Here is a 9,852-nt window from a genome sequence, read left to right on the forward strand (position 1 = left end):
GATAGATAGATAGATAGATAGATAGATAGATAGATAGATAGATAGATAGATAGAGATAGATGATAGATAGACAGATGATAGATAGACAGATGATAGATAGATAGATAGATAGATAGATAGATAGATAGATAGATAGATAGATAGATTACATAGATAGACACATGAATACATACATATATTCACAGACACATAAGTGTGTGTGTGTGTGTGTGTGTGTGTGTCACACTCTGTCAGATGCAGCCCCCTCTAGACTTTTGAAATGCTCTTCACTCCAATTCAGGTCCTATAGTTTTTACTCCTGTGTGGGACTACACACATTGAGTGTGAATGGGGGCACCATGGTATTGTTCCCGTGAATGGTCACTTCTTTTTGTGGCGGGTAGGTTAAAATCACATAATCAAATGTATTTAGTCTAGAAACCCCTTAATAATCATTTAGTTTAACACAATTTTCTATGAAAGGAACTTAGGGTCTAAGAAACAAAATTGCTGTCAAGGTCTCATTTCATTGACAAAAGAAATTATAGAATTGTAGATCTATAATGTATAATCTCACTGTGGTAATTTTTATCGCATAAACAAGTTCATGTTTATGAGCCTTTTAATCATTCAGTGTGGTTTTGTATTGTTTTTGTATTTTTCATGTGTAACAAAGAACACCTAACCAATGTGATCTTTAAAAAATAAAATTGAACCCTTGATAACACTAAAAAAAAGAGAGAGAGAGACTTTTAAATCCTCCAGAATGTGAAAGTCTGCCCGGGGATTATAGCTAATGCATTTTACTCTTATGACTTGCTGATTCCACCGACAGCCACCCCGGGGGTATAGCTCTAATCAATGGCTTTATCCACTTGGCGATCTATACCTGAGAAACACAAACTGGAGAAAATCTTGATGTGTAAAGGAGACCTATAAATCAGAATGCCAGGTGACATAGCTTCATTTTAAAAGCGAGTATTTAGAGATGCTTGGATAAAATATTCCATGGGCACAAATTTATGTTCTTCACACCCCGACAGAATCGCACCCTGTTCCTGTTATTTTTATCTAACAACAGGAATGAGAAGGGGGGGAGAGAGGAGAGAGACCTGGCCCCTCTCTCCTTTCTGGGTGGTTTGAATGACTTCAAGCTGACTCCCTTGGCTAATGCTGGCCCCAGAATCTTTTGCTTTTAAGTTTGCGTGTCTGTATATGTGTGGAGACAATGTGTATTGTCAACTTCAAACCAAGCAGTGCCCAACAGGCTGGCAGTTTCCTCTGCATTGATATTTACACGCACAACTGGGGCTTCTGGCTCACAAGAATCAATACAATAGCAAACAAGCCGAGGCGTGTGGAAAAATGCTACTTCTCGAGAGTTTGTTCCATTCCTTTCTCCCGTATGCCACAAGCGTATCCGTCATATGTGTTTGAAGTTTACTGCTTAATATTCCCTTCCTTGGAAAACCTCCTAAGGGTCCTTGTTAAAGGTCAGAGCCCGGGACACCTGCAACAGTGGGGGCTGAGGACCTTTGTGAAAATGAAGGACAAATAACCACCCGCTCCTAGGGGCTTCTCCTAGGTAGACCTGTCCCAGGAAATAACCCACGGGGGTTCCCTGTGCCATTTCAGGGAGTCACAAATCCCAGGTAGACAAGTCAGTAGCTAGCTTCAGTAAGGAGCAGAGGAATTAGGGCTATACATTCAAGCCCTGCTCTGAAAAGAGCTGTAAGTCCAGGAATGTGTAAGAGAAAGCATGTCACGTGAACACAGAAGTGTCACCTCCCTGGTCGGCATGTGACACAGAATGTGTTTCCGTGAGGTGTGTAAGAGGGCTACATACTAGACCATATGCCCCGATGCGAGAGCAGCTCCATGGATCCTATCCACGCTGAATTCCCACTGTTCCAACAGCGGAATGCCGTACTCTGTATGCTTTGTGCAGGGCAGTGACTTCGAAGGAAGGGAACTGGAATTTTTCTGGATTCTAAACAAACGTTTTTGGAAAAAGAAAGAGATCTCTGTGCTTAGGAACTTGCAAATTTCCGCATAAAAGGAAAAGGGTTGCCTTCGAAGATGATGTCAAAAGAAGTCACAAAATGCACACACTGTCCGGTAGACAGAGCATAAAATATTGCCTGGCTACCTCAAGGGGCAGCAGAGATGCAAGGAGACGTTGCTCAGTAGTTTCCAGCTGCATAAAGACACTTCCAGCTCATTCTGGATTATCTCTGCCCCTGCTGAGTTAATTCCATAATTGACATCAAAGAGCTCACCTGTAAATTATTTTCACACTTCACCAAAGAGTTCACCTGGGTTTCCGCCTTCCTCGACACCCCCCCCCCATCGGAAGATCTAACACAGATATTACAATTCACTTCCTAATACGCTCTCCTCAAAGCTGTCCTCGACAAGAGGGACAAAAGAGCCACCAGACTCTACTTTGGTAAAGATAAATTTTTACATTTAGGAAAAACTGAGACTCGTCTTAATTCTACCCTTTTGTTAACATTGAAGAACAGAAAGTTACCCAGTCTGTAAATTTTGATGGCCCCGGGAGCTTATGATATAGACAGTGTACCTTAAGGCTTAGTTTCCGCGGTTTTCTGCCTGAATGCCTTTCCTCAGTTAGGACTTTTAATAGCATTTCACTGAGCACTTGGTTTCATCCTTCCCTGCAAGCAACAGCTGCCAACCCCGCTCAGCCCTCTTAATCAAAGCCCGGGAGAAACGTAGCTTCCAGACAAGACATCAGAGCCGTGACTGCTTCTGTAAGTCTACCCGTTCTGTACCGCTCATCCCTCCACGGGAAACAGAACCCTTCTTTCAGAGGGAGACCACAGTGCCCCTCAAGTCTTGGCCTCTCTAGTTTCCCCAGTGCCACCCGCATTCAGCTGACCACCCTCTAGATGCAGACCTGAGTGGGCCCGTTCCTACAGCCCTCCAGCCTGCCCCCACATAGAGCAACCTACAGCTCAGCCACCTTCACAACCATCTTAGAAAGCCATCTTACCCGACGTGCTCCCTTAGTGAGTAGTTGTTAAACTTTACATGGGGAGACACAGTGTGGAAGAAAAGATAAAAACCCTTTCCAGAAAGCACGGGCCTGTGAAGCAGAGGCAACTTCAGCTTGAAGCGTGACAAGCTGTTGGCTTCGAAAGTCCACCTCGAAAAGGACCCCTGGGAACTAGCCACTGCTGATAGCTCCTCAGTTGAGGGGTGAGGCCTGGGTCATCATGCACACCATCTTTTGCATGTCTTGTACAGGTAGCCCCAACTTCTCTGAGTTCACGGGTGTAATTCTTATGTCATGTACAGAAGATAGACGTTCACAGAACTTAAATTCTTTCCCTCCCAGTAGTTAAATTCTTTCCATCTCCCTCGCTCAGTGTTCCCTGAGCCTTCATGAGGGGAGGGGATTGATATAGCGACCCACCGAGGGCTGAGTGGTCACTCTCTTGCTCTTAGCACCATGACCAATTGTGCACTTACTGCAAAAGAAAAGCTTCTCTGATCAAGGACCAGAGCAGGCCTGGTCTATGAGAGCATTTGGTACTGAAAAGCTATGTTAATATCATGACCATTTGTCTAAATAATAATAGCAGAACATATCCTAAGGACTGTAATCTCCCCAGCCATGTTCTTCAACCAGGGTTACAGTACCAGAACTAAAATCCCTTCCTATGAAGCAGGCCTCAAATCCAATCAGAAAGTAGTTAGTTAGTCACCCACGACAGCCGTACCATTTTTACCTGTGAAGCCAGCCTCAAACCCAATCAGAAAACAGCTAGTCACCCACGACGACAATGCCACTACTGTGCCCATGGCCATGCCCTGTCTGGCAGGTTGGTAACACAGGACACAGGGTTTGGTACTGTGTAAGATCACTGATGGGTTTTCTCTCACGCGGCAGCCTTCCGAACACCTGCCAGCACCCTGGAAGGTCGTGCACGGGGAAGGCAGACCTTCACGTCCACAGACGGCAGTTGTGCCAAACCGGCTGAAATGCAGTGAGGTCACCTGGAGGCTCTGGGCGCAGCGCAGGTGGAAAGGAGTCTGGATGCGTGCCCCGCTTACGTTCCCGCAGAACCCCCAGTGGTCCTAGGATTGCATTTTGAATGCTGCTAATCTAGGTCAAATCCTCTGGTTCCTATCTGGAAGGAGCGGGAACCCAAGGAGATTAAGCTGTTTGCTGACACTCCACAGCCATTTAACAGTTCAGTGAAGACACACTCAGGCCTCCTGCCATAATTCTCCGCCTTGTGCTATTATTTTCTACAAACCCACGAGGGTACCATGATAATGGATTCTTGTGTAACAGTGAAAAAAAAACACTTAAAACTCAAAGTTGCTCTTATACTATGTGGCCTGAATCTGTCTGTATTCTGATCTCTCAGGGAGCAACTTTGCACCCTGAAGATTTTCTGGCTCTGCCAATCCCTGAGACTCTATGGGAGGCCACGGTTGCCTCTGCCAGAGACTGGAGGCAGGGTATGCTGGGAAGCCTGAAGAGGGCTGGCTCTCCAACTTCTCGCTCTTAGCTGGTGGTGAGCCCAGAGCTTCCTTGCCCAAAGACACACTGCACACTAGAGGCTTGACACCCTATCTGCTCACATGTTTGCCTCCTCTCGGTCCCTGCCTGATTCCCACAGGACACATCCTGATCCACATGGCTTGACAAGCAGGAGCTGGGAAGGCGAATCCCCACTTACATCGCTCCATAATGTATGTGTGTATAAGTATGTGTGCCTATGTATGTGCCCATGTGTGTACGTGTGTGCATGTGTGTGCACCTGTGTGAATGTGTGCACGAATGTGTATTATGTGCGTGTGCATATGTATGCGTGGGTGTGGATGCATGGGGGGGTGTGTTTGTGTGTGCATGTGCACACGTGTGTGTCATTGTGTGCATGAATGTGTGTATATGTACGTGTGTGTGATGTGTGGATGCATGCGTGTGTGTGTATGTATGTGCATCTGTGTGTGTGCGTGTGTGTGCGCGTGTGTGCGCATGTGTGTGTGTGTTGATATTGATCTGTCCAACCGTCTCTTCCAATGCCCAGTGGAGGAGGAGGGACCTGCTCAAGGCTTCTATGCTATTCTTCATTTAAGGACTCCTTAACTCCCCTCTGGCTCCGTCTGCATCGTCCACCGTGAACTCTGGGTATGTTTGTACTGGAATTGTGGCAGAAGCTGTGCCCCTGGCCAGACGGAAGGGAGGAGAGAAGGCCTCTGGGTTCTCAGGGCTGCCACTTACTTTAGTCTCTTTATCTAGGCAGCTTCCTGGCCTATATGAGTCAGGCCACTTCCCTCTGCCTGTCACTGATAGAGCTTTTGCCAGCTCCGCTCTGCTCGTGGTATTCCCACGGGCCAGCCTGGCCTTATCCAGCCCTAGGGGAATGACTGCATCCACACGAGAAAGAGTGCTTCCTATTCTAAAAAACAAACAAAGCCATGCTTGATTTCTATCATTTCCATTGCCCAGAACCACACCCAAATTACAGTCGTTCCGGGCTATTTGTAAAATGTGCCATTATCCTAAACCCGCACTGCCCTTCTTTTCAGGAAGAAAGTGAGATCCCTGCCAGTGTGTTTGTGAAGGAGCCCGTTCCCGCTCCCGTAGAAGGCAAGGAGGAGTTTGCTGAGGAAAATAAGTCCCTGGAGGAGACCCTGCACAACGTGGAACTCTCCTCCGATGACGAATTGCCCTGTGACGAGGAAGGCCTGGAAGACAGCGCCAAGGAGAAGCTGGAAGAAAGCAGGGCGGAGAAAATAAAGAGATCCGGTCTGAAGAAAGTGGATAGCCTCAAGAAAGCGTTCTCTCGCCAGAACATCGAGAAAAAGATGAACAAGCTGGGCACAAAGATCGTATCTGTTGAGAGGAGGGAAAAGATTAAGAAATCGCTCGCATCCACCCACCAGAAAGCCTCTTCGGGGATAACCTCCTCTTTCAAGGTTTCTCCCCTGTCCTTCGGGAGGAAGAAAGTCCGAGAGGGAGAAAGCTCTGCAGAAAATGAGACCAAGTTGGACGACCAGAGCTCCATCACAGAGGGTGTTTCCGAAGCCTCCCTCCCCAGTGGCAGCGCGGAAGATGGTGAGAAGCCAGCCTTGAAGGGGAACAGCTCCGGCGTGGCCAGCAATGCTGACCTGACCATTGCGGAGGACGAAGAGGAGGAGCCGGTGGATCTGCAGCAGATGCAGCAGGGGTATGATGAGAGTGGTTACGCACTCGACTCCGAAGAGATGGAAGGATCCGGTGAGAAACAGGTTCAGCCGGTGGACCAGACTGCCTGAGTGCACGTCCAGCCAGCACACGGGGCCAGCTGCAGAACCCAGCGCTGGCTCAGGGGCATCCGCATCCCCAAATCCCCCTCTGCACCTCTCCATCTCTTCCTGCTCCTGGCTGTGACTGTCCAGGCCATAATCACTGGTCATGCCCTCAGACACACATGGACTCAACAAGCAAAACGCCAGGGGTTCCACATTTAATTTGCTCTTAAGTTCTGTTTCTGTAGAATTTCTCCAAGTTTGAAATAAGAAAGGGATAGAACAATTAATAAACACCAATCTATTTGGCTTCGTCAGGAAAACTGAAGTAGATTTAAGACAGTAGTCATGAAATGTGATATTTTTTTTTTTTGGTCATTCTATCAGCTTGCTGAATTGAGTAGCAGTAACATAGTGATTTCTCAGCATGGTCTATGAAAGATTATTCTTCAGATATGTGACCTAGAATACACGTAAGTCTGTACACTGAAAATGTAACTCTGTATTTAAAAAATATTTTACAAAAGATAGAGCGCAATGCTCAGCTGATTATTCTCTTATAGGAACCTTGTTCATTCATTACACGTGGAGGGATTGGACCGCTGTGATGGTCAGGAAAGGGCATGGGGACCAGTAAGCTAAGAACCTAGGGTGATGCGGTCGGAACATGAGAAACGGAATACAAAGGAGACCAAAAGGAAGGATGCTGCAGAGAAAAAAGGATGTACTCAAAAATGAAGTATTGACATTGTATATCTATTTTTCCTTTTAATAACAATACTGAAGAGGCTCATCTATCTTGCAAGGATATGTCTTAGCTTCTCAATCCTTTCATAGTCTAGTATTATATACTATAACCATATATTCTGGTATCAAAGTCCTGGTTCTTCTTGCTAAGTGAATGGCAGCGCACATCCTCTGTGAAGAAGTTAAACAGGATGCTGTCTCTTCGGAACAACGCAAGTCTGAAATAAGTAACGTGTGCTGTTCTGCAGGGAGGCCAGTCACATAATCCTTTAATATTTTTTTCCATTCTGAAGTGATCTTTCCACCCCATATATGATATAGGTTGATAAGGTATTCAAACCTGCATGTGTCGAAAGAGAAAATTCCAGTCTTTCTTTTTATATACATAATGGTAATGTCATTCCAGGTAATAGTTTATTTATACATTAATTTTGCAGGATACTAATGCGTTGTTTTAGCTTCTAAAAGCATGCTAGTATTTTATGTCATGTGTTTGTTCATTCTGCCTAACATACTAAAGAGTTGCCTTAACTATTTTTCATTATAAAAATGCCAACATTTTGCTAAGTTACACTGTAAAGATAGGAGGCCCGGGGCTTCAATTCTCTGCTCTGGGTCTGCAGTGCAGCTGACCTGACTGACTGACTGACTGACTGATAGCTAAAGATGACCCCAGCGACCTGGCAGGAAGAGGTGACTCCAAGCAGCAGTCACAAGCTGCCTCTGATTGCAAGGGACAAGACGGAAACCGTGGGTTTGTGGCGTAACCTCTTCAGCTCTGCTCCTATGCTGCGGTGGATGTAACCCGCAAATACTGACTTGTTGAACTAACAATGCCTGTGTGAAATAAGATCCAATAAACCAAAAAATAAGAAGTGTATAACAGTGTCGGTGTGTTTGACAAAAACCGTCTTACAGACAGAAGGAGCTGATTGCAAAATGTTTGTCGGGTGTAACGGAGATGGTGATTGCTTGTGTCTTGGTTCCCCTATTAACTTTGCTTTCTCCCCCCCCTCGCCCCCCCCCGCCCTATCACATTTAGAAATTCAGCACTCATTCTTCAAGTTTAATTTTCTCGACACCACCTTGCCAGCTCTATAGCAGGTGAATTGATTGCAGCCGCTTGGTGAATTTGCTAGTTCCACCTGCATTTAGTAGGATTGCGCCAGGCAGCCCTCCGCTTCGGAACCTGTCGAGCTGCGCATCCAGTTTGTTCACCCAGATACACTTTTGTCTTCTGCGGGGCCGCGGATGGTATAGACTCTTTGACCCAGCACCCGAAGCAGGCTTGTTGCACCTTCTGTAGAGTGACTGTCACTTAATGTGCCTGATGAGCTGGGGGAATCCGCGGGTCCATGACACACTTCTATCTCCCGTTGCAAAAGTGCTTTATTTATTCCTACACATGAGACGCTTGTCAGTTGAAACTGCCTGCAGACATCCTAAGTTTTAGTGACAATCACATGTATTCAATGTTCCACAGTTGAAGCTTTAAAACCCCAAGCAATAACACAGAGAATTAGGCCAGATAATTGTTGGGAAGCGCATACCATAGGGATGAGAGCAAACAGCATCTGTGGCGATGGGACCTATCGGTTTTGCGTTATGGTTGAATTATTTGCATTCTGGTGAAGCTGGGAAGTCCCCAGATTAGATATGTCCTCTTCCCACCCATCCAATAAACCACCCCTAACTTTATGTGCCTGAAGCTCAGGAACTGGATTAGTGTCCCCCAAATACCAGCTTCACATTAATAAGGACTGAGAGCTGTATTTAGGAGTGGAATCCGGCCATAAGATTCTTCTCTTATATGAATCACAAAAAGAGCAAGAAAACGTGATTTTTCTGCAGGATTCATTTCTTTTAAGCTTACAGGTAGTTCAACGGGCATCTTTCCCTCTAACTTAGGAATCCAGTTTTTAGAATATGAGAAAGTAAAACCAGACTGAGGATAAGAATTAGTCCTGCACAAATGCACGCATTCTCGGCACCAGCTTTCCACCGACAGCCTCTGCTCTAGCACCGCCCATCCACTGCGAAGTTTGGGTTTTGTATGATTCTATACACTAGGAGCAAACTGGAGCTCCTGCACAGCCAAGCCACCGGTGTTAAGTAAAGGTTATAATGAAAGTCGTTTCCTACATTAAGACACTAATGCCTGAGCCCAGTTAATTCCTGCTCGAAAGTCTGTTTACTGCCCTCCAGCCCAGATCTAAGTGATTTTATATTGGAGATTGGGAGTGTGAAGAATGGAGGTGCAGGCAGCAATCATTATTAACAGTTCCATAGCAACCACAAGTCCTTCCCTAAAACCCAAGACTCCGGGACTGCAAAACACGCTGTCAGTGAAATTGGCATTGCGACCTTTGTGGGTTGCTTGATCCAGGTGTCCAGATAAAGAATTCTGCAGTCAGCAGCTCATTCCTAAAGGGACCAGGCAGAAAACTCATGCAGTTAAAGGCGCTTTATACTTTACTTTAACCATTGCGGTATCTTGCAGAATTTGCAAGCCTAAAATTATTTTTAACTCTGCACGCAAACTGCCCAATTAAGAACTCACACCTCTAGAATCCAGCTTGATGTCCATATATTTATATACTTTCCACTGTAAAAATCGATTTGTTAAATATTTATAGAGCAAAGCAACCTTTACTCTCGTTCATTTGCTGAAATTCTTAAGTGCTTTGGGCAGAATACACAGAAAGTGAAAGGAAAGAACCAATAACTTTTATAGTTTCTTTGATTCAGGTTGAGCACCCCAACGGCCAGCAATTCTATGTACCTAGAACAAGGATGATCTCACATATGCAGAATCCTACTGGGGAAGTACTGGATTTCCTCTCTTTTAATAGAGTA

At 45.6% G+C, this 9,852-nt stretch overlaps 1 protein-coding gene across 1 annotated transcript in view; it reads left to right on the plus strand.

The window, feature by feature from the left end:
- Positions 1 to 7,859, plus strand: part of Cavin2 (caveolae associated protein 2) — a 13,973-nt gene extending 6,114 nt beyond the window's left edge. The window contains exon 2 of the mRNA XM_005366364.3: positions 5,548 to 7,859. Coding sequence (XP_005366421.1) covers positions 5,548 to 6,276 — 729 coding nt within the window. The 3' untranslated portion in view covers positions 6,277 to 7,859. The remainder of the gene's footprint in view (positions 1 to 5,547) is intronic.
- The last annotated feature ends 1,993 nt before the right edge of the window (positions 7,860 to 9,852 follow it).

Source organism: Microtus ochrogaster, unplaced genomic scaffold (genome assembly GCF_000317375.1).
Source record: "Microtus ochrogaster isolate Prairie Vole_2 unplaced genomic scaffold, MicOch1.0 UNK8, whole genome shotgun sequence".
NCBI classification, from domain to species: Eukaryota; Metazoa; Chordata; class Mammalia; order Rodentia; family Cricetidae; genus Microtus; species Microtus ochrogaster.